Below are 21,790 nucleotides of genomic sequence, written 5' to 3'. Positions count from 1 at the left end.
ATGTAATCGGTGCAATTGACAAAACGTGGTCTGTCAACTTTTGTCACATTGAAGAGTGTTCCATTGCAGTTGATTGTTGTGTTTGTTTTTGTTGTGGACATGACGTAATTTGTGCAATCGATGTAATTTCTTCTTGTGTTTGTTGTGATGTTGAGAAGTGATCCTTTGCATTCAATTGTGGTGTACTTTTCAGTCTCAGTTTGCTTTGAGAATGCTGTGAGACAACAGATCAATACAAGTCCAAACATGTTGCAATGATCTGTATGTGTGTGCTTATATAGTGTTGTTTCGCACACAACCATCCTGGCTTCAGCAGGACTGCATCTCTGTATTTGTTTTAACATTTTGTGTGATTTACTTGAAATTCATATCAATAATCAGGAAGCGTGTCCACTTTATAATAACATTATTTTTGGTTTAAAACATCACATGTTGACAAATTGACAATTCGACAAGTGGTTGCACTTATATTTTAATTATGTGTTTATTTTCAAAATACTTGGTTTTACCACAACAAAATTATAGGCGATATTTGTGTTGATAACATGACAAATCTGACAAACCAAAACAAAAATAATTCCACGACTTTTTACAAAATACACAAAAAGTATATTGACAACTTCCTGCCCATCACAACCAAAGAGAACACAACAAAAGTGCTTGTGAAATATAACATTTATAAAAACAATTGTTGTGTTCCAACAAAATGATTATTAATTAACAAAAATTAATAAAATTCTTAAAAATAACAGATTTTTAATAATATTTATGAAATTAATTTATTATCAATTCGAAGTTGAAAACATTGTTTAGTGCTATATGTAATATAATTTAATTTTCAACATTTAAAACAGCTCGTTGTTATTTTTTCATTTTTTATTAATTTTCTTCAATTTCTATTTTATGAAACAATAATCCAATAATGTTATTAACAATACAGTGTTTCTGGAATGACAACGATGATGGACTGACTTTTTGTAAATACAAAATAATAAAATAATTGAATTGTTAAAATATTGGCAAATCAGCACATTTGAACAACCATGAGTCTTTTAGCTCTCAAGTCTTTGTTTTCGTTCAATTTTGCTGTGTCTTTACCAAAGTCGAAATAGCGAGTTTGACATGAGTATGCACAAAACTTGGGTTGTTTTGAATCTGTTTCTCTGATCATAGTCATATCAAATTCCCCAAAGTAGAAAACGATTACAAGACATTTGTCAACTTTGACAATTATCAACTAAGACATTTGTCGAAACCCTCAAAATATTTTGTATTTATAACAATAAAATATATATTTTCTATAAATATTATTTTTATTTTATAATTAGAAAACAATGTTATTAATATTGTAAAATTGTAAAATACAAAACAAACATACGTTTGAATAAAAATAGAAATTATAAAAATATAATTTATTGGTATAATTTGTGTGCATTTTACATATTTTTTATAAAAATAATATTTTAAATTAATTAAAATTAAATTGAAATTTATTTAAAATACTTGAAATTACAATTGTATATCATTTGTGTTGATTAATTTATACAAAAATAATAAGAATAAGAGATTTTTTTCAGAAATAAAACATCTATAAAAAGAAAAATTAATCTTTTCATATTTTGTACTTCCAGCTAAACAATTATTAAATAATATATATTATATATGGAATATTGTAAATACAATAGCTGGAAATTGAAAATAAATACTATCAATTTTAATAAAAGATATTTTATTTTTGATAATTATTTTGGTGTCAATGTTTGAATGCATTTTAGATTTCAAGATGTTTGAACCAAATTAATATTTCAAATTAAACTCTATTTTTACAATTATACATTTATATATTTATAAACATATTTTATATAAAATTTTGTTTATTTAATACATTTACAATTAATTTATTCAGATTTATTTCAAATGACGAAAGAACCTCTTCGCTTCTTTAAAGAACTCAATGATAACCCAAAGCGACATCCATTATTGTGTATTGAAAAAATTTGTTTCTTTCAACGTGCCAAATGGGACAAATCGAAAAATGATATTGTTTTTGAATGTGCTGGAAATAACTGTAATGTAACAGTACATGTAAAAGATAATGATTATTATATTGTTGGAAATCATACTTGTATTTTTGATCACGAACGTTTATTTTTGTCAAGATGTCGAAGAGAAGCCGCAGATATAGAATTTGTTAAAGGTCTAAGTGATACTCCGCGTGAAATAACAAAAAGAGTCATGACACACAATTTTTGTTCAAACATGTCAATAAAAGACCATAGATCAATTAATAAATATATAACCAGACTACAAGAAAGACTTCTTGGAAGTAATCCCAAAACAATTGAAGATATCAATTTCACGGAAGTTTTGAAAACCACATTGATACCTCAAAATGAGTCTAATCCAGACAATACTTTTTTATTTTATGATTCTTTCACTGAAACTCAAACACTCTCCAGATTTTTTATTTTTTCTTCTTGTACACAACGGCACATCGCCTCCAAGTCAGAAGAAGTGTTTGGTGATGGAACATATCGAATTACTCCAAACATAATTACATGTTTGTATACGTTACACTCTCTTATTGATAACACATGTTATCCAATTGCATTTCTATTACTTCCAAATGAGACAGAAGAAACATTTATTCGTGCTCTTAAAGTACTAAATCCCTTTTTAATCAATGTTAAAATTGTACACTGTGATTGTCAGATTTCAGCAATGAACGCATTTAGTAAAGTATTGGGAGCAAACATTAAATTATGCTTGTTTCATATAAATCAAGCGGTGTTTAGAATGTTGGGCAAAAAGGGTCTTTCTATAGAATATATAAAAAATGCCAAATTACATCTATGGGTACGGCGACTATTTGGACTACCTTTTCTACCAAAAGAAATACACGATGCTTTCGAGAAATTATTCATTGAAATGTCAACATCTTTAGAATTTGGTGTACCTTCACATTTATTATAAAAGTACAAAGAAGGTTTGAATTATTATAAAGATTTTTGGTTGAAAAAAATTGGGAATGAAAAATGGTGTCAATTTTTCACAAAAAATAGGACAAATAATTTATGTGAAGCATTTCATAATGCAGTAGGTTTAGAGTTTCAAATTGCTCATCCAAGAATCGTGGTTTTGGTCGACATGTTAAGAAAATTGGATGACATGTGTAGGCAAAGATGGTTAGATATGGCAACTGGAAAACACGAAGTTGCTTATCGACGCGCAATTCAAGAATTAAGCAGAAAATTGAATATTACAATGGAAAGTTATCAAAATGGAAAGTTTGAAAATCAACTGCAATATCTAGACGCAATTGGCAAGTTGTATATTGACTACAATTTTACAACAAAGGCGTCAAGAAGAAATGTATCCATTCGTGCAATAAATGCATCACAAAGATTGATAAATGAAATGGATATTATAATGCAAGAACAACAAAATGTTACTTTTGATGAAAATGGGACAAATTTAAATATATCAACTATCATTGAACCAAGTTATCAAAGTGAAATTGATTTTGAGTCAACAATAAAATCAATACACGAATACAATTCAACAGTACAATCAATTTTTGAAGAAAACAGTGTTATTACATTGGAAAAAACAGAAGGAAAGATGGAAAATGACCGAAATTGCGCCAAAAGTGGCATTAATACTTCAAAGATAAAATCAAAGAAAACACTAAAAAGGAGAAAAAAATTGACTATATGTCAGAAATTGAACAAAGAAAAAAACCTCGAAATCACAAAAAAATATTGATTAATTCAGTTTTCTATTAAAATAAAAAGCAATTTTTAAAATAAATATTCAATTTGCATAATATAATAATTATGTTTAATATAATACCTTTTTATTGTGTTTAAAATTTGTTATGTATTTATACAAGATATTATATTTATAATCAGAATATTATAACAATTCAAATAATTAGAATGTAAATCATATTTATTTGATAAGATTAACATAAATATAAATTCTAAATTGTTTTAAATAATATTATTAAGTATACATTTTGTTTATAATAACACCTATTAATCATATTTTTTATAATTTCTATTTTTATTCAAACGTATGTTTGTTTTGTATTTTACAATTTTACAATATTAATAACATTCTTTTCTAATTATACAATAAAAATAATATTTATAGAAAATATATATTTTATTGTTATAAATACAAAATATTTTGAGGGTTTCGACAAATGTCTTAGTTGATAATTGTCAAAGTTGACAAATGTCTTGTAATCGTAGAAAACATTACATTCAACATTATTACCAAGTCTAAAAAACGCATTATTATTTCCAATGTGTTGTTTTGCATTTATCACCCCATTTGAATTTATTAATGACGCTAAAAACACGTCTGAACCCAACACATACGTCTTTCTCCTTTTGGATATTTTTGGCTTCACGAAACCACACAAAACACAATTGTTTGTTGTGATAATGATGTAATACAAGTTCTCTTTATTAAGGACCATTTCGCAAAAATTGCAGTCGTTTCCTTGAATAAATTGAAGGTCGCTGTCGAATATAACATTCATTTCTTTGCACGAACTCCATTCTTTCAATTTGTTTATTAAATAACTGCCTTTTTCTTCAAATGTTATTAAACTTTCTTAACAAACTTCACTCAGAATAACACGTTCCATTTAATAAATTTAAGTTTTTGTTTTCAATTAAAGAGTGTTAAATTTATTTCAAAACTCATTTTAAATGATTTTTTAAATGGAAAAAACAAAAAAATGCAAGAACTAATATCCGATTTCACTATTTATAAAAGATTCGTGCCCATAACGAGCGCTTTTGACCATTCGACCAATCTCTCTATATCTGAATGAATTTAGTCCATTTTTATAATTGAATAATATTTCATTTTTGACAACTTAATTAAACAATTTATACACATCATGAGTGACAATAATATCATTTTTGTAAATAAATAATCATATTCCTTTTACAGCAGGCATGCCTCGTAAAAATTATCTTTTCATAAAAAAAGACTGAAGAAACTGTTTTTTGCGGCAAAAAAAATCTTCTTTGGTAAAGCCATTTTTAAAAATACGCAAATAAACGGGACATTAGGTAATATTGAATTGTGATTCCAGAAGATTCAATAATTTTTACCAAATTGTTTTTGATAAATTAACAATATGTAAATATTTATCATTTTTTATGTTTTATTAACACAATAAAAACAAAAATTAAATTAACGAAAAGTTAAAATTAACATTTATTTTTTATTAACATATTTTCTTGTATAATTAACACACCGAAAAAAGAAAATTAATTAACAAAAAAATAATTAACAATTATAAAATATTTATCGATTTTTATTGTAAAATTAACACAGCGAAAATTTACATATTATTCAACGACAATTTAAATTAACATCTTAATATTATTAACGTTTTTACATGTTAAATTAACAAACTAAAATGTAAACAATTAAAGATAATTCAATAAAAAATGTTTATTATTTAATGATTTATATTGTACAATATATATTTGTCTTAACAGAACAGTTACCAATTCTATGAAGTGACGAATTTAAATTATAATAAAACCGACATTATTTGATAATTAAACAATACCGTTTTTATTAAAATCTTATCATTAAAAACAATTCAGTAATTGAATTATATTTTCACAATAAATGATGAACATAAAATTGTATATGATAATATTATGTGCATTATCTATATAAAAAATATGGTCATTTTCAGCATTAAATAATAATTGCATCACATGTAACAAAATTTTTCTTCTTATAATGAAAAATCATTTATGTTAAAAATATTAAAAACTTTTCAATTTATCTTTCATGTTTATAATTTTGTTGATACTTATTAATGAACAAACTTGTTGTTTTTGTATTTTATATTTAATTCTTGATTTTATTGTTAAAATAAATGCATTGTAAAATGAGAAGCATTGGTCATTCAACGTGCTAAACAATGACGATATAAGCAGTTGATTTGTCTGAAATACAATACATTTAAACAAATTTATAATAAAATACAAACAGTTAGTTAAGAATAATGACATAGATAAAAAACGGGATTATTACATATTTTGTATTTTAATGAACAACAAAAACACCAAATTGAAAAAAATATTAAAACATTGTAAAAGTTTATTTGTTTCATATCATAAACCAATAAAAGTTTATAAACTGTTTTTCAAAAGTCGGTACTGAGGTGTCCCGATTTTTTGCATTTATTTTGTTTATTATTTTTGGGAATCGTTTTTTGTAATAAATTCGCTTATTTTTTCCAAGTAAAATTGAGAAAAACAGTCTTCAAAAAATATTTTTTTACTTGGAAAATTTTTCAGCATTAAAAAATTCCATATAAAATTTGAAATAACGGGATTTTTGTTTCATAAAAACACACGAATTATCCCAAAAGTGCATTTTAGTACAAAAGCAAATAAACTTAATGTCAATCTTTTTCATTATCAAACATTATAACATTATCTCAGTGATTTGATAAACATTATTTTAGTCAATAACATTATAATTATGTTTTTAATTTGTAGTAAAAGTCCATTGTTATTGTCAATAACAATTAGTAAAGTTAAAAATCAAAGTAATGTCTTTGTGATTAAATATCATTTTTTATAATAGTTTACTATTATAAAATGCGATTATTATCATTATGTTATAGTTTTTATGTTAAAATCGTTTAAAAAGTAATCTAGTTGTGGTTATTCTCAATTTTCGGGAAATATAATACAAGTCCCAATCATAATGATAAAACTTCGACTTTATCGATTTTTGTTTGTTTTTTAGTGCTCTAGTGAGATCACGTTTTATGCCCAGAAGTTTAGCCTTTTTCAAACATATTATATAAACAAAAATTATTTTTTTTTATTTTTATTAAAAACAAATAAACAAATTTGTTCTAATCAAAGTGTTCAATTTCTGTTTCGTCTGAATTTTGACTTTCTTCTTCTTGTATTAATCTAAGTTCGTTTTCTAAAACATCAAATTGTTCCCTTTGTCGTCTTCTGTATATTAAACTACTTTTCTTATGTGCTTCTCTTCTTTTTTCAATTTTATTTAAATAATTGGTCATTATATTCATATAGTTTGTTGCATCTTGATTTTCAAGGGGATTAATTTCAATGTCTTCATTGCAAAAGCAACAACTTATAACAAAGAGGTTGTCAAAAGAAACAAAGTCTTTTAAATATTTTTCTCTTGTAAATTTAAACACCATTTTAATTCGACCAAAATATCTTTCAATCAAACACCCTTTCTCTTTTAAAGGACTTTCTTTTGAAACTGAACCAGTTGGTATGTATAAATCAAATCCTTTATATCCCTTATCACCTATTATTTTTGTTGTTCCCAACATATTATTGATTGTTTCAGATGTGTTTTTTAAAATAGTCATATCATGATCTGCACCCTGAACTGCTTTTGAAACAAAACTTGCAGTGCCACTTTCTGCATTCACAATCACTTCGACTTTAACACAATACATTTTGTATTTTCCACTATAAAACCCCATAGCTGAAGCAAAATCGCCATTTGGACGTCTTGTTGGTGTCACTGTACAATCAACAATTGAACTTACACCAGTATTTAACAAATTTTCGTTTCTGAATGCTATACATGCATTTTGAAGTGGTACTCTAAATAAAGAAGCACTTAAATCGATTTCTCTGCTTATTTGTTCGTTAGTTCTGATATATGGGATACACATATCTCTTATCATTTTCAAATTGTTATATCGACAAAATAAGTATAACAAAAGAAGTCTGTCGTTGGGGTTGTTGAAAAATGATTTGCGTCCTCTTTTATCTAGATATATATCTCCAACAATTGGTTGTAATGCAAGGAAAACAAGTGGCTTAAGTTTCAAAAACTCAAAAAGACTTTCAAATCCATCATAACGTTCGAGTAAATATTCGTAAAAAAAATCTTTGTCTTGAAAGTGATCGTGTTCAGGAGTTTGGATTACAGCTTGTGTTTCCGCCTCTTCATCTTCTATTTCTTGTTCAACAATTCCATGTGGCTCAGTTTGATGTGTCTGTCTTCTTGGCATTATGTTTAAATTTGAGTTTATTTATTTTATAATAAGGTAACTGTAATGTTTTTGTAAAATACGTTGTTATTTATAATCACTTTTAAAATGTTTTTGGTAAACAAAAATGATAATCAACCAATCAAAAAAAGAAACTATTATGTACAATATAATTCGATTTTTTTTAAAGCGATTTAAGTCACATATCGAAGTAACTTTTTCTTTAATAAAGATATTTTAATATATTAAAGAACCAAATCAATAATTTGTGATCGGGTTTTTATCACTAAATTGTGGTTTTTAGTGTCGTCATTCTAATCACTAAACCATTTAATAGTTTTATACATAATAAATTCAATTTTATTAAAATGTTTTGTATTTATACATGTATTGTTGGTTTTTTCTTATATTAATTATCACTGAGATAATGTTCTAATAAAACTAAAAAAATATTTTGAAAAAATTTAGACCCATTTTTAGATTATTTTTAAATTCGACTTTGCTGAAAAAATAAGTTGAAAAATAAAATTGAACGAACTTAAAAAATAAATTGAAGTCGAAAGAAGAAAAATAGGCAAACACCAAGCATTAACTCTTGTTAAAAAAGAAAACAAAGACCAAACATTTAACGGTGTCATTTTACACGTTTGTTATTGTTATTTTGTCATTATTTAGCCACTTATTACATAAATATTCAATTATTAAATTTTATTTCATCATCTTTAAAATCTTTAATTAATAGTAAGTTGTGAGTGTGGCTATTGGGCGAGCTTGCAAAAACAAACACACTTATCATTTATTTGATTGTGATGAAGCTGGATTTATGGAGTTAAACTTGTTGCCAAGTAAGTTAAGTGATGGTTTTTTATTGGTTTATTCGCTTCTTGGTTTATGTGTGATTGTTGTTTTTCTATAGTTTTTAAATGGTTAAAAAAAACTCTAAAATATTATTTTCAAACAAACAAAATGGTAACAAGATAATCAAAATGTCAATATTTGTTAAAATAATAAGGACAAATTCGGCTTGTTAAATAAGGGTTTTATTGAGAATGACTGTTTTAGCCAATCAAAATAAATTTTTTTGAAATAAGAAAACCCTTTTATTTAGCAATCAATTGAAAATTTATACCTTCACTTCACTGCCTGTATATATAATTGTATGTGTATTAACATAAAACTAACTATTTTGATAATTATATAAATATAAAAATTGCAAACATTTTTGTTTTTAATAGTTTGGCATCAAACTAAAACTGTTAGATTCAAATATTATTTAAAATATCAATAAATTTTACAACCATTTTAGTTAAAGAAAAATGTTGATATCTGTATAAATAAGTATATTATATAAACCAAATACCTCTACCACTAAAAAATATTAAACCATTATTGATTAAATATTATTGATTTTGTAAAACAATAGAGAAAATATAAATGTCGTGATTGTTTTGAAATTGATAATTGATATCTGATGTGTCTGTTTTATTTATTATTAAAGCATTTTATGTTTAATCAACTACAACATATATTTATATGTATGAGAATTTAAAAACCAGTACCAACTCGAATGTTTAAAAGACAGTAACAATGCAACCTTTATTATATTATTTAATTATATATATTATAATAACACCTGGAATTTAATTATCTTACATCCAACTATTTTATCGGGCTTTCATGATACCAAAAATTCACATTTTGAACCATCTCATCTTTTCTTTTTCGGTTTCATATTATTGGTGATTCATTTGATCTTTATTTCCAGATTATGCATTTTTGTAACAATATATTTGATACAACGTTTTTAATATATTGTATTGATATTTTATAATATTACTTGTAAAAAGGAGTAACCTAAATGTTTGCACCAACAATAAACATTAAAATTATAAACTGTAAAAAATTACATATCAATTACTAGTGTATTTTTTTTAAATAGATCGACAGTTTTTATTCTACATTTTTATAAAGCAAATATATACTCAAAAATACTAAAGTGAGGAAAAAAAACCCACACCCATTTTCCTTTTTCTTCTTTTACCCAAATTATTGTGTTTTTTACTTCCAGAATATGTAAAAAATAAAAAAGTCGGGTTATTAGAGTTTCTTTTTCTTATTTGTTAGTGTTTTTTATTCAAAAATAAAAAATGATTCGAGTTTGGTTCAAAATGAACTATCAAAGAACAAAAATGGCCCGAATTTTTACGTACTTTTAGTTTATTTAAACATTGTTTCAAATTTGTGTTTATTACATAAAACAAATATACTATTATATAAACTATATATAGTTTAATGATTTAAACTATATTTTTTAACTTGTAATAGTTTATTAAAACCCAATTTATAAAAATAGTTCAAATTTTTACAAGACAAATTCTATAATATAGTAATGTATAGTAAAAATATTCAGAGATTTGCTTTTTTCCAGAAAAATGTTTATTTTTGATCAATTTATTTTCTTTTATATCTATAATACTCACGAGTCAAATTCAATTACGTTTTCGTGAATATGCTATATTATAGCTCGGTTGTGTGTTTAATATAACCATTTTTTAAATAAGTTCAAAAACAATAAAAAAAGTCAAGTTATGTAATTTTTGACACACATTTTTTTAAGAGGTTGTAAAAAACAAAAATTTTGATATGCAAACGAATGTACATCAACAATACTATAATGCATTACTGCGTTATATCATACAGTAACATTATACAAAGAAGTTACAGAATGTGTTTTTTATCATAACAATCATTATGAATTATAATAAAAAATTATTATATTTCTAATATTTGTTTTTTTTACAAATTAAAAAATTGTTTAATTTAAATTAAATAATTTTAATAAAAATATTCATAAAAACACCACCAACAAACAATACATAATATTATAATTATATTAATATAAACTATTAAAATGACTTAAGTTGTTGAAAAATTAAAGGGGTTTTATATCCACCATTATTTTTTTCTCAAAGAACTTTTATGAAAACTTAAAATTAAGATAAACCAGTTCAAATATTCAAACTCACACAAACAACAGAGATGTGTTGGTGTTGAGTTGTTACGGATCCCCATTACCTTTTGGCAAATTTATTTATTTATTTAAACACAGTGCATATAAATTAACAATTAGATGATGCAAATTACGCGCGACTAATGTTTGTTTGTTTGTTTATGTTATTTATTATGTTTAAGTGGCTGTTAAATACAATTAATTAATTAATTAATTAATAGAAATGGGTTTAAAATGGATATAAATTATTGGTTTCTTATTCGTATTTTTATGGTTAATAAACTGAATAACAATCTATTGTTTATATACTATATGAAACTAATCAGTATTTTATTGTTTAAAGTATGTATTAGGAAGTGAACCTTATATTATTTTTTTAATCTAAACATTTTATTAATTATATTAAAATTAAACCTAAAATATGTTCAAAAGCTTATTAATCACTTCATTATAAATATCAGGATAATAAATAATATTTTTAATTTCCTAATAATTTATATTTGTTATTTAAGGTTAATTTCATGTAGTTTTTATATTGTATTTTAATTATAAGAACATTCTTAATTAACCAAAAAACTAAGACTGAACCTTTTTTCATCCAACAGCTTTTCAAAGAAGAAAAAAGAAAATGGGTGCGGGTTTTTCTCCAGGTGTGGGTTTTTCGCCTCACTTTAGTTACACTATTAAACAATTGTTTATATTTGATTTTATAAAAAACTCTTGGCTTCTGAAACCCCTTAGTGCTCTGAAATTACCTGAATTTTATCTATATTGATTATTTAATTTATTAAATTACTATTAAATTACTATAATTAATAATTAATAATTAATAAAGGTGACTTTGAAGATTCAACAAAATGCTTGGGCTGACAATAATTATTTAAAGTCAAAAACATACGTAAGATAATTTAGAACTGGTAAAAAAAGTTTAAAATGCGTGACAAATAATTATTAACATAAAAAAATAATTAACCCTTCCAATACCAGAAATCAACAAAATTTAATTTATTTTTTTTTCAAAAATTTTCAAAAAAACAAAACCCAATTCCAAAATTCTGAAAAGTTGACAGGAAAATTATTATTTTATAGTTCATTAAAGCCAATAAAAATAATGTATAAACAAATAACCTTCATTTTTTTATCAAAACAACAGAAAAACCGAATAAGTGAGTAGCAATTTTGTATCGAGTGTAACAATTACTTGTTGTTTATAATAAAAAATAATTCAAAAAGTGTGACAAGTGTTAAAAATGCCAAAAATTTCGAAGATACGAAAAAGAATTAAAAATTGTAGTTTACAGTTCATGTTGTATAATTTTATTATTATATATTTACTATAATGACAACTAAAACGATGAATTAAAATAATTGGTTTAAATTTAAAAGTATAGTTTATTCGTTGAACCCTTATGTGGGGTTATGTGTGTTACTTGCTGATTCATTGAACATTTTCACTTTTTTTTGTTCCTTTCATGTATCAACATCTCACTCTTCTTCTTTTCTGTTATATAATTTCGTTTTCGACGCTTTTATCGTTTATTTTGGTTATAGACAAAAGATATTACATCATAACAAGTATACATAAAATGAAAATAAATAAACATCAACACACATCAGTCCAAAGCAAATAAAAGTTGTTCTTTTCACTCATTATCTACTACGTATATTTGTTCAAATATGTTTTTTGCATGATCATTTGACTGTGTATATTCATGAAACACTGCAGAGTTTTACCTTTTCATAGTTATTGATAATTAAAATTCACTCAAAAACAAACATTTAACATGAAAGGTTTACACGTACATTTTTGAGAATTACGAATCTGTTTGTTAGTATCTGACAGAGCACATAGTAACTATAAACAAACTATAACATTTGAGTACAATAATTCGTATTTGCGAGCTTGTGTATATATTCACCCATTCTTCGTTAACATGTTTATGATATGTCATCCTTTTAGTGTTATTTCCATATTATTTTTCAGTTCAACTTTCAGGGTTGTTGTTTATATTTATTTTTATTTAAAGTATTTTTATAAAGTATAATGAATGTTATTTTGTTTTAAATGTTATTATAATATATTTTCATTGATTTGATTTGAATTCTGTAATATAATAATTAAACTTTTATAAAACCATTATACCAACATTCATGTTACAAAAAAAACATCCAAACTCGTTTTTATCACATGGAAGACTTGATTGTTGGTGACAACAAGTGGAAAGTAATGGGTCCCATCAACAAAGAAAAAGTTCAAAAGGAAGGTTGCGAAGGTGGGTGCTGACTATAAAGCAGAATTTTGTAATTCGACTGCTTCTGACTTGTTTTTTGGTTTTTGACGAAAATTTAGTCGAAAAAATAACAGCATTTACCAACGCCAAATTATCAGGAAAAAAAGGTAAACCCCAAATAAAAAAATAGACATTATACGATATTTCGGCATTTTACTATATATGGGAGCACACCACGACATAAAGAATCCAATTTCCGAGCTTTGGAACGAAAAACACGGGAAACCAAATATTTATGGTAAAGCTATGCCCATAAATGTTTTTCAACTTATCAATGCTAACATCGAGACTTACGATGTCACAACTTTTCCGGATGAAGTTGAGAAAGAGAGTTGTTTTATAGGTGATGAAGAAGAGAGTGAGGACAGTGTATCCAATGAAGAGGAAATTCCAAAGAATAAAGAAGAGACTGAAGAATAAGACCATTTGAGTTGTGATGAGTGGGTCAAAAAACATCCTGTTGACCTGACAGAAGAGAAGCTAAAAAGGGATGTTGAAGTGAGACAAAAAGTAAATGATGAAGAGACTATAGAAAAGGGGTTAATCAAATCATCAAACACGCCAAACTCGAATGACAAATTTGGCAAAATTAGGGAAGTGTTGGAAGCTTTTATTCACAACTTAGTGAACAACAAATACTTTACACCGAGCACCACACTATCGGTTGATGAACACCTTTGCGCATTCAAGGGAAAGATATGGGCAAAGGTATTCATCAAGTCCAAACCTCAGCGTTATGACATCAAGTTTTGGGTTTGTTTTTTTGTTGTAAGAATAATCAATGAAGTCGGAAATTCATGGTGTTGAGACATATACATCGGTAATTGACTTGTTGTTAATATTGTGTTTGATAATATGTTCAATGAATAACAAAAAGATGTGCTGTGATTGTGAAAGTGGTATGGTTATAAACCTACAGATGTACTGTGAAAAATGCGACAAGAAGGAAGAAAATCAAGGATTTCGGGTGACGATAGATATGGTAGCTCCGCAACTGTGTATGGGAAAGTTTGTGACAGTTGTATGTGACAACTTTTCTGCAGCTTAAGATTGGCACATTATTTGGCTCAATATGGTTCAACATTGCTTGGGACTGTGCGAAAAAACAGAGTTGAGGTACCAGAAGAAGCCAAGCAAATCAAACGTTATGACCCCAATGATGATAAAAAGGCTACTACAAGAGAGGCAGATTCAACGGAAGTGTATACAAAGGGTGTATGCAAATTGCTTTCTTACTATAACGAAAAGAAGAAGTTGGTGCTCATTATGACGACGATGCATAATGCTAAAGAGTTGTACACCGTTCAGGAGCAAGTGAGGGGAAAGGATAGCAAACTTGTGAGTGTACACAAACCAAATGTGATAAAACAATACAATGCGACATTGGGAGGTGTTGATAGTGCAGATCAAATGATACATACTTACACTTGTAGAAGGCGCACTTCAAGATGGAATGTGAGAATACTTTATGATTTACTTGACATCGCTGCCCTCAATGCCTACAAGGTTTATCATCATCACCACGATAAGGTGGACAGGTTGAATTTCCTCAATGAATTGACAGAGTTATTGATGGAAATGGAGTAAATTACTTCTTTGGTTTTATTGGTTTTATTATAGTTAATAATCTATTTACTTTCTTTGTTATTTTTCTGTTTCTTTTGTGATCTCTAAAAATCATTTCGGTGTATCGTACAATATTCAAAGCGTTTTTTTCATATTTATAGGGGAGGGGCTTTGCTGCTTTTTATAAAATTATTATTATACTAATTTTTTACTATAATATTATACAAATAAATGATGTGATTACATAATTTCCAAATCTCTGACTCACATCACCCTGATTCTTCGTTTTTGTATGCTTTATCATTGATTTTAAATTGTAAGGATAGCATCACTCTACTGAGTTGGTATATCAATTCAAAATAAAAGAATTGTGAATCTATTTGTTGGTTAGTTTTTATTGTGTATCCCTGTATAAACGCCACAAACAACAAACAGTATATTCACTTCAAATAGCTATATATTGTGAAAGTGGGTGAGTAGAATACAAAATCTGGTTGATAAGAGTCACTATCTTATAAGTATATACATAAAGTATACACCATTAATCAGTAAATCTTTCGTTTTTATCAAATTTCTGGTTTTGATTTTTATCCCAAAAATGCATTTTCAAAAAACAAAAGCCAAAACAAAAAAATAATCAGACAAAACAGATTATATGTTACCATTTGTTTAATAATAACAAACAAATACTTGTCTTTCTAATCATATAAAAAATTTGCTCTCTGTATTGATAATACATTTGTCTTTTTTGAAAAAGTCATATCTTTATTACTCACAACTGGAAAACACACGTAATTAAATAAACAAGGTGTCATGATCATTTAAGACAAATTTTGGTTTTACTGTCTTTATTTTACTCCTTGAGATGTTTATGACTCTTTTTCTATTCAAATTGATGTGTCTGACGATTAAAAATCAATCTTATTCATTTATTATTAAATTAAAAGGTTTTTATTGTTTATTGAATAAGAAAGAACTAAAAAGGTGATTTTCACAAAAGTGTATTTTCCTTTTATTTTTTCAGTGTTATATTTTACTCTTTTTTGACAAACTCAAATTATTTTATTTTTCACTGAATTACAAAAAAGATAAAAAAAATTATGAGATCACAGTGTTTTTTTGTTTGATGTAATCGCTTTTCTGAATATTCAAGGAATGACGTATCCCTTTTTTTTCAATAATAAATATTCAAATTAAAAAGTTATATAATTCATTTTTACATTCTGAAACTCCTTTTCGTAAAGATTATTATTGTGTTTAGTTTAATATACTATACTATTTTTTTGATATAAAAACAAAAACTTTTTCAACTTGAAAAGAGAATAATCAGAGGAATCTTCAAGTCTCTCCAGTTGAAAAAAGTGAACCTTTTTTCAATAAAAATACGATTTTAGGTTATAATTTACTATTAAATTATAACATTTTAAATTATTTTTTACTAATAATTTTGTTTCCTGGTATTTCCCATGGTTGTTAAATGTTTAAAACGTTTTTTGAATTTATTTACTCTAAAATACACTCAAAATGAATAAGATTATATTAAGTATACATTTTTTGGAAATTCCTGGTACTGGAAGGGTTAAAATAACTTGTCTTTCTCAATTTATAACTTTTTCATTTTTTTTTTCGTTTTTGTGTTATTTTACATTTTTCTTGTGATTTTCTTGTGATTTTATTTTGAATAACATGTGTGTGTCTGTTTGTTTACTTATTTTTGAAATATAAAATAAAGACTTCAAAATGACATTAATGAGTACAAAGCCACTATTGCTAAGAAGGATTGTGTTATCACCGAGTTGAACAAAAACATTGAAGATGAGGAAGGCGAAATTTCCGACTTGAAAAAGAAACTAGTAGCCGAAGAAGACAATTCAAAGAATCTTGAGACATAATTGCACGAGAAGGAAGACGACATTGCTGATTTGGAGAAGGCAGTTGCTGCGTTGAAAGATCAGAACACTCAACTTGATGCTGCTAAGAAGGATTGAAGAAGCAATCTGTTGAAGACGCTTCTAAGATTGAGAATTATGAATCACAGATTAAAAAACTTGAAGCACAAAAGAAGATGGCTTTGGACGACAAAGCGGAGGCTGAGAAGACTGCAGCGGACCAATCTGATAGAAGAAAGAAGATGGAAGACTAAGTTAAAGCACTCAATGCATAAGTCTCATCACTTAAAGTCCAAATCAGTGCACCGGCTTCTGTTGCTCAAGAAGAAGAGAAGAACATGTTGAATGCAAGAATTGCTGAAATTCAAACTCAACCCGATGAAGAAAGACAGAAGGCTGAAAGTGCAGATGCTGTTCGAAAGGCTGATTCACAGAAGGAACTTGAGAAGGAGAGAGCTATGAAACAAAAACCCGACAAAGAAACTCAAAAACTTAGAGCTAAAGTCACCAATTCAGAAGCTAAATTGGCGGACGCTGGTGCCACTGGAGCTTCCATTGCTAAATTGAAAGCGAAATATGAAACAGAGTTGGAAGGAATCGAAACAGAAAAGGAAGAAGCACAAAACGCGGCTGCTAAAGCTAAGAAACAAGTTAAACAGTATGCTAGAAAGGTTGAAGAGGCTGAGAGAAAGCTTGCAGAATTCGAACAGAAGGAGTCTACAATTAACACCCAGATTGGTAAGACACAAGCGGATTTGAAGAAGACACAACAATCAGTCAGAGATGGCGAAACAGAGAATCGTTGAGTTGGAAGACAGGTCAGAAAGGATGGTGAAGATCTGAACAACAAACAACTTGAAGTTTATCGGGTGAGTGCAATTACTTTTGAAGACTAAGAACAATTCGATTCAAGTAAAACACAAAAAGACAAGGATAAATAATTATTACATCGTTTTATAGTTTTTTTAAATTAAAATCTAGTTAAAATACAAGAGTCTAGTTATTAAAAATATAATATTTTTATTATTTTTTATAGTTTAATTTCGACTAGATGCCTTGAGTTTTTGAAAGATAAAATCTAACTTAGAGTCTTCCTTAGAGTCTATAGGTAGACTCTAATAATTCCAAAAGAAATGCCTTTTTTAAATAATTTTCATTGAGTGATGGATATTTTCAATGACAAAAAAGATTGGTGATGTTCTCTTTTTAATAAGGAACCTTAATTTTATCACAAATCAATATAAATTTATTAAGTCATTTTTACTTTATTTGTAGAACCCAAAAATACATTTAAAAGTAGCGATTCATTTCACAACATCACTGATGTTTTTATTTATTTAAAATAGTCAATTTACTATATACTGTCAATTGTAATTGTCTAATTATGTCTATTAATCTTTTCTTAGTTTTTTGCTTCAAAAAATAAATTGTGTTACCAATATATTAAATTATAATTAATTATATCAACATTTGTGAAATTTGTTTTTAGATGAAAATATCAACTTTAATATGATTTTAATATTTTCATAAAGTTTGTAGTTTAAGAAAACCCATAATAAATAAAAATACCAAACTACTTTTCATTTAATATACTTCATAAAGATACAACTGGACACAAAGAGTAGATATGCCGCAACAGTCGAAACTTGTTGAACCCGGCGAGTTGCGGCGTCGTGAATCCATCTCCAGAAGATACAAGACACAAAGAGGAGATGCCTGAAAAAAGAAACATCAAGATATCCTAATCGAGTGTTTGTTCCAGTGTTAGGTTTGAAGGGTAAAACCTTTTTCTTTCAGTCTGTCCGGCCCTTCAAAAAGGCAGATTTTGTTAAATTTTGTGTACATTAATTCAAGTTGTGGTGACGTGGAAAATTACAAATATGACTTATGGAGTCAACGTGTTGCAAATATTTGATACGAAAATAAAAAAGTGACAAAAAGTCAGTTAAGTTGGAAGACAACAACACTTTTTGGTGTGAAATTGTCATTATCAGTCAACTCGTTCTGATTGGCGGTGTAAGTGGATGGGATGCAATAACTACCATCAACACCTTTCTTGTACACACATATATCACGACCACCAAATGCAAAGAGACCGAGACTGTCTTGAGAATAAAGATAAAATTCACTATCAGCGCTATTCCCAGTCTTACCGAACTTTTTTGGATTCAAAGTGCCATCTTTTACAAGCGAAAAGATGTAAGAACTGCTACTGCTGATATATTTACAAACTGCATTTATATTTCCAGTGTACACGCCACCAAACTTGTTGTGATTAACGTCTTCTACCAAAAAGCACAAGTTGTTTTTGTTCATAACTTTTGTATCAAACACCGAGCTGTCTTTTGACCAATTGTCTTTGTCTGAGTCAAACACAACATCCACGATTTTCATTCCTGTCAATTTCTCAAGACTGGCTTCTTCTCCAAGTGTAACGTGTTCTCTCTTCATTTTCTCGGCTTCTTCATCATGTTGTCTCTTTGCATTGATAAATTTATCTGATTTCATAATTTGATCAATTTTTGAGTTTTTTGTTTGTATGATTTCACTGATTTCATTTTCAAGTGGTTTTATGTCCATTTGGCACTTCTCCTCGTAAAGTGCAAATTTTACATTATATATTTCATACAACTTGTTGTTGTCGCTCTGTATTGAATATAGACTTATCTCACTTTTGATTTTGTTTGATGCGTTATCCAAATCGGTGACAATGGTGTTGAGTGAAGTTGTGATGTTTTTCTTTCTATCAAATATAGCGTCAAGTCTGTCTAAGTGTCCCTCTGCATTTTCGATGCGTTGATCAATGTAGAGTGACTTGTCGTCAACAAAGTTGTATTCCTCACTAGATTTGATGAGGTCTGACACCGCCTTTGCTGCGTTAGTGCAGAGTGTTGAGAGTGCAGTTAACTCGTTTTCCATGTATGTTAATAGAGTTTATTTGTTTTTATATTTAATTTTATAAATCTCATTTAAAATGATCATTATTTCATTCTAAATGATTTTTTTCAAATCAAAAACAAAAAATAAAAATATTCAAACTTACATAAAATGATTTTAATTTAGATAAAAGATATTCAAAATTTGTAATTAAACCCAAAATCACAGAATTACAGGATGCAGAATAATTACTTGACAAAGAATTAATTGATTGACAGAAAATGATTGGCCAAAATGCCCAAATAATGATTTTTGGTAGGTTGTTTAAAGTTTATTTTTTCGGGTATTACCACTCATTCTATTTTTATAATTAGTAATTAGTTGACAAAGACTAAAAACAGCGTTTTATTTTTTTCCAAAAACAAAAAATGGAACTGAACTCAATTATAAAACGTCTCTTCGAATGGTTCAGTTCTGGATCTCCTCCAATTCGCAAATTGTGAGTGCGAAAGGCTCAAATCTCTGTTGAAGCGCGTCAACAGGACTGCCATAGACTTGGTGATCTCCATGGTATAATACATGGAAGTCCTCACAAATATGGGCAATTTGAGTTTTTAAAATGGAAATGGGTTGCTCCAAGTTTCACGAAAATTCAATTTGTTGGGCTAAATGGTTGATATGACTGACCAAAACTGAAGTTTCAGGTGCTCTCTTTCTCTCTTTCTAAATCAGATATCGAAACAGTCTCAATTTCATTGAGTGGAGCAGAGAGCCTTCTAGTTATTGCCATATTTGAAAACACGTTGGCTTGGAAAAACGCATGAAACTCTTCAACAAGACGACTGGCAGATTTGATGTCAACATAAAAAACAAATCTGTTGTTGGTCAATCTCGAAACCATACATGCTCGGAGAAAAGATGCAATTACAACTTCATGTGATGTGGAGGTATCCAAAGAGTTGAGAATCTTAAATAACGAGTTTTCGAGGTGTTGGCCAGAAGCTGCTTTTGTGTTTGAGTGCTTGGTGGCATCATTTGAAATATTGTTGTCCACAAAAATTGCACTGACCAACTCTTTCATTGTTCTTGTTACGTCAAGTGTGCCACTTCTACCCATCTGCGCCACGTTATCAACTCCAATGGTTGATAACGGATTTGAAGGCAGCATTGAAGGGCTTGACATTAAAACTGATTTTTAATTGAAACATTTACTAAGAAGTTGTTAAAATCCAGTATTTGTGGGGAAAGAAGCAAGCCGATTACCAAAAAAAGTTGAAAACAACAGTTTTTATCGGATTTTAATTTTCTTTATGTTATTTTTCCAAATAATTTTCATGTTGTTTTAGGTCAAACATTACCGTTATAATTATTACTCAAATTCTTACTTATAGCAAAACCAAGTTTGTGGTAAAAATAATGTATTTTTTTATTTGAGAAATGTAATCAAAATCCCCTAACGATGGTTCTCAAACCTTAATAATAATTACTCTGAAAATTAAAAATAGAATTTTGTCATCCCTTTTTTCTTTGTCAAGTGATTTTTCAGCCTTCTGTATTAACGTAATTTTTTATCCATTGAAGTAAAAAAATGAAAAAAATACATAGATATTGTTATTATTGCTAAATAATTATTTTCACTATCAATATGATTAAAAGCAAAGTTTATATGTGTTTTTTAAATAATTGTTATTTTTTTACTAAATATTGTTTATTTATATGTTGCAATTAAAAAGTTTAACAAAAATAACACATAAATAATGATAAATGATTATTATAAATCCTATAGTCCCCTATAGTCCCCTTATATCCCCTTATATATAATAGCAAAATCAGTATATTTATTTATTTACACTTACTATTCTTATTGGTTTTATACTATTAAGCGTGTACTATATTAATGGTTAATTTTACTAAATATAATGGTAATTTGTGATTCTGTTTAAAAAACGATAGTTAATAATTTCTCTAATTATCGTTTTATTATAGTTTAGTTCCATAAAAAAGATAAGTATTTATTTTAATTTAATTAACTAATAAATTCCAAAAATAAGTAAACAAACAGACACACACATGTTATTCAAAATAAAATCACAAGAAAATCACAAGAAAAATGTAAAAT

At 27.1% G+C, this 21,790-nt stretch overlaps 4 protein-coding genes across 4 annotated transcripts; 2 read left to right on the top strand and 2 right to left on the bottom strand.

The window, feature by feature from the left end:
- Nucleotides 1-2: 2 nt before the first annotated feature.
- On the bottom strand, nt 3-344 carry EIN_328440 (Hypothetical protein; the record flags this gene model as incomplete). The annotated part of the gene is made up of 1 exon (XM_004185465.1): nt 3-344. A coding segment is annotated over one exon (342 nt), but the record flags the coding sequence as incomplete, so codon positions are not given.
- A 6,566-nt stretch (nt 345-6,910) lies between these two features.
- EIN_328430 (hypothetical protein) lies at nt 6,911-8,059 on the bottom strand (the record flags this gene model as incomplete). Its single annotated transcript, XM_004185464.1, has 1 exon — nt 6,911-8,059. One exon carries the CDS (start codon nt 8,057-8,059, stop codon nt 6,911-6,913), a length of 1,149 nt encoding a protein of 382 aa, XP_004185512.1.
- Nucleotides 8,060-14,216: 6,157 nt separating this feature from the next.
- EIN_328420 (hypothetical protein) lies at nt 14,217-14,926 on the top strand (the record flags this gene model as incomplete). The annotated part of the gene is made up of 2 exons (XM_004185463.1): nt 14,217-14,347; nt 14,383-14,926. The coding sequence occupies 2 exons, from the start codon at nt 14,217-14,219 to the stop codon at nt 14,924-14,926; spliced, it is 675 nt and encodes a 224-aa protein (XP_004185511.1).
- A 2,206-nt stretch (nt 14,927-17,132) lies between these two features.
- On the top strand, nt 17,133-17,600 carry EIN_328410 (hypothetical protein; the record flags this gene model as incomplete). The annotated part of the gene is made up of 1 exon (XM_004185462.1): nt 17,133-17,600. One exon carries the CDS (start codon nt 17,133-17,135, stop codon nt 17,598-17,600), a length of 468 nt encoding a protein of 155 aa, XP_004185510.1.
- Nucleotides 17,601-21,790: the final 4,190 nt, after the last annotated feature.

Source organism: Entamoeba invadens (genome assembly GCF_000330505.1).
Source record: "Entamoeba invadens IP1 unplaced genomic scaffold scaff_1105074725601, whole genome shotgun sequence".
Classification (NCBI taxonomy): Eukaryota; Evosea; order Mastigamoebida; family Endamoebidae; genus Entamoeba; species Entamoeba invadens.
This window is presented reverse-complemented; position numbering and strand designations above follow the sequence as displayed.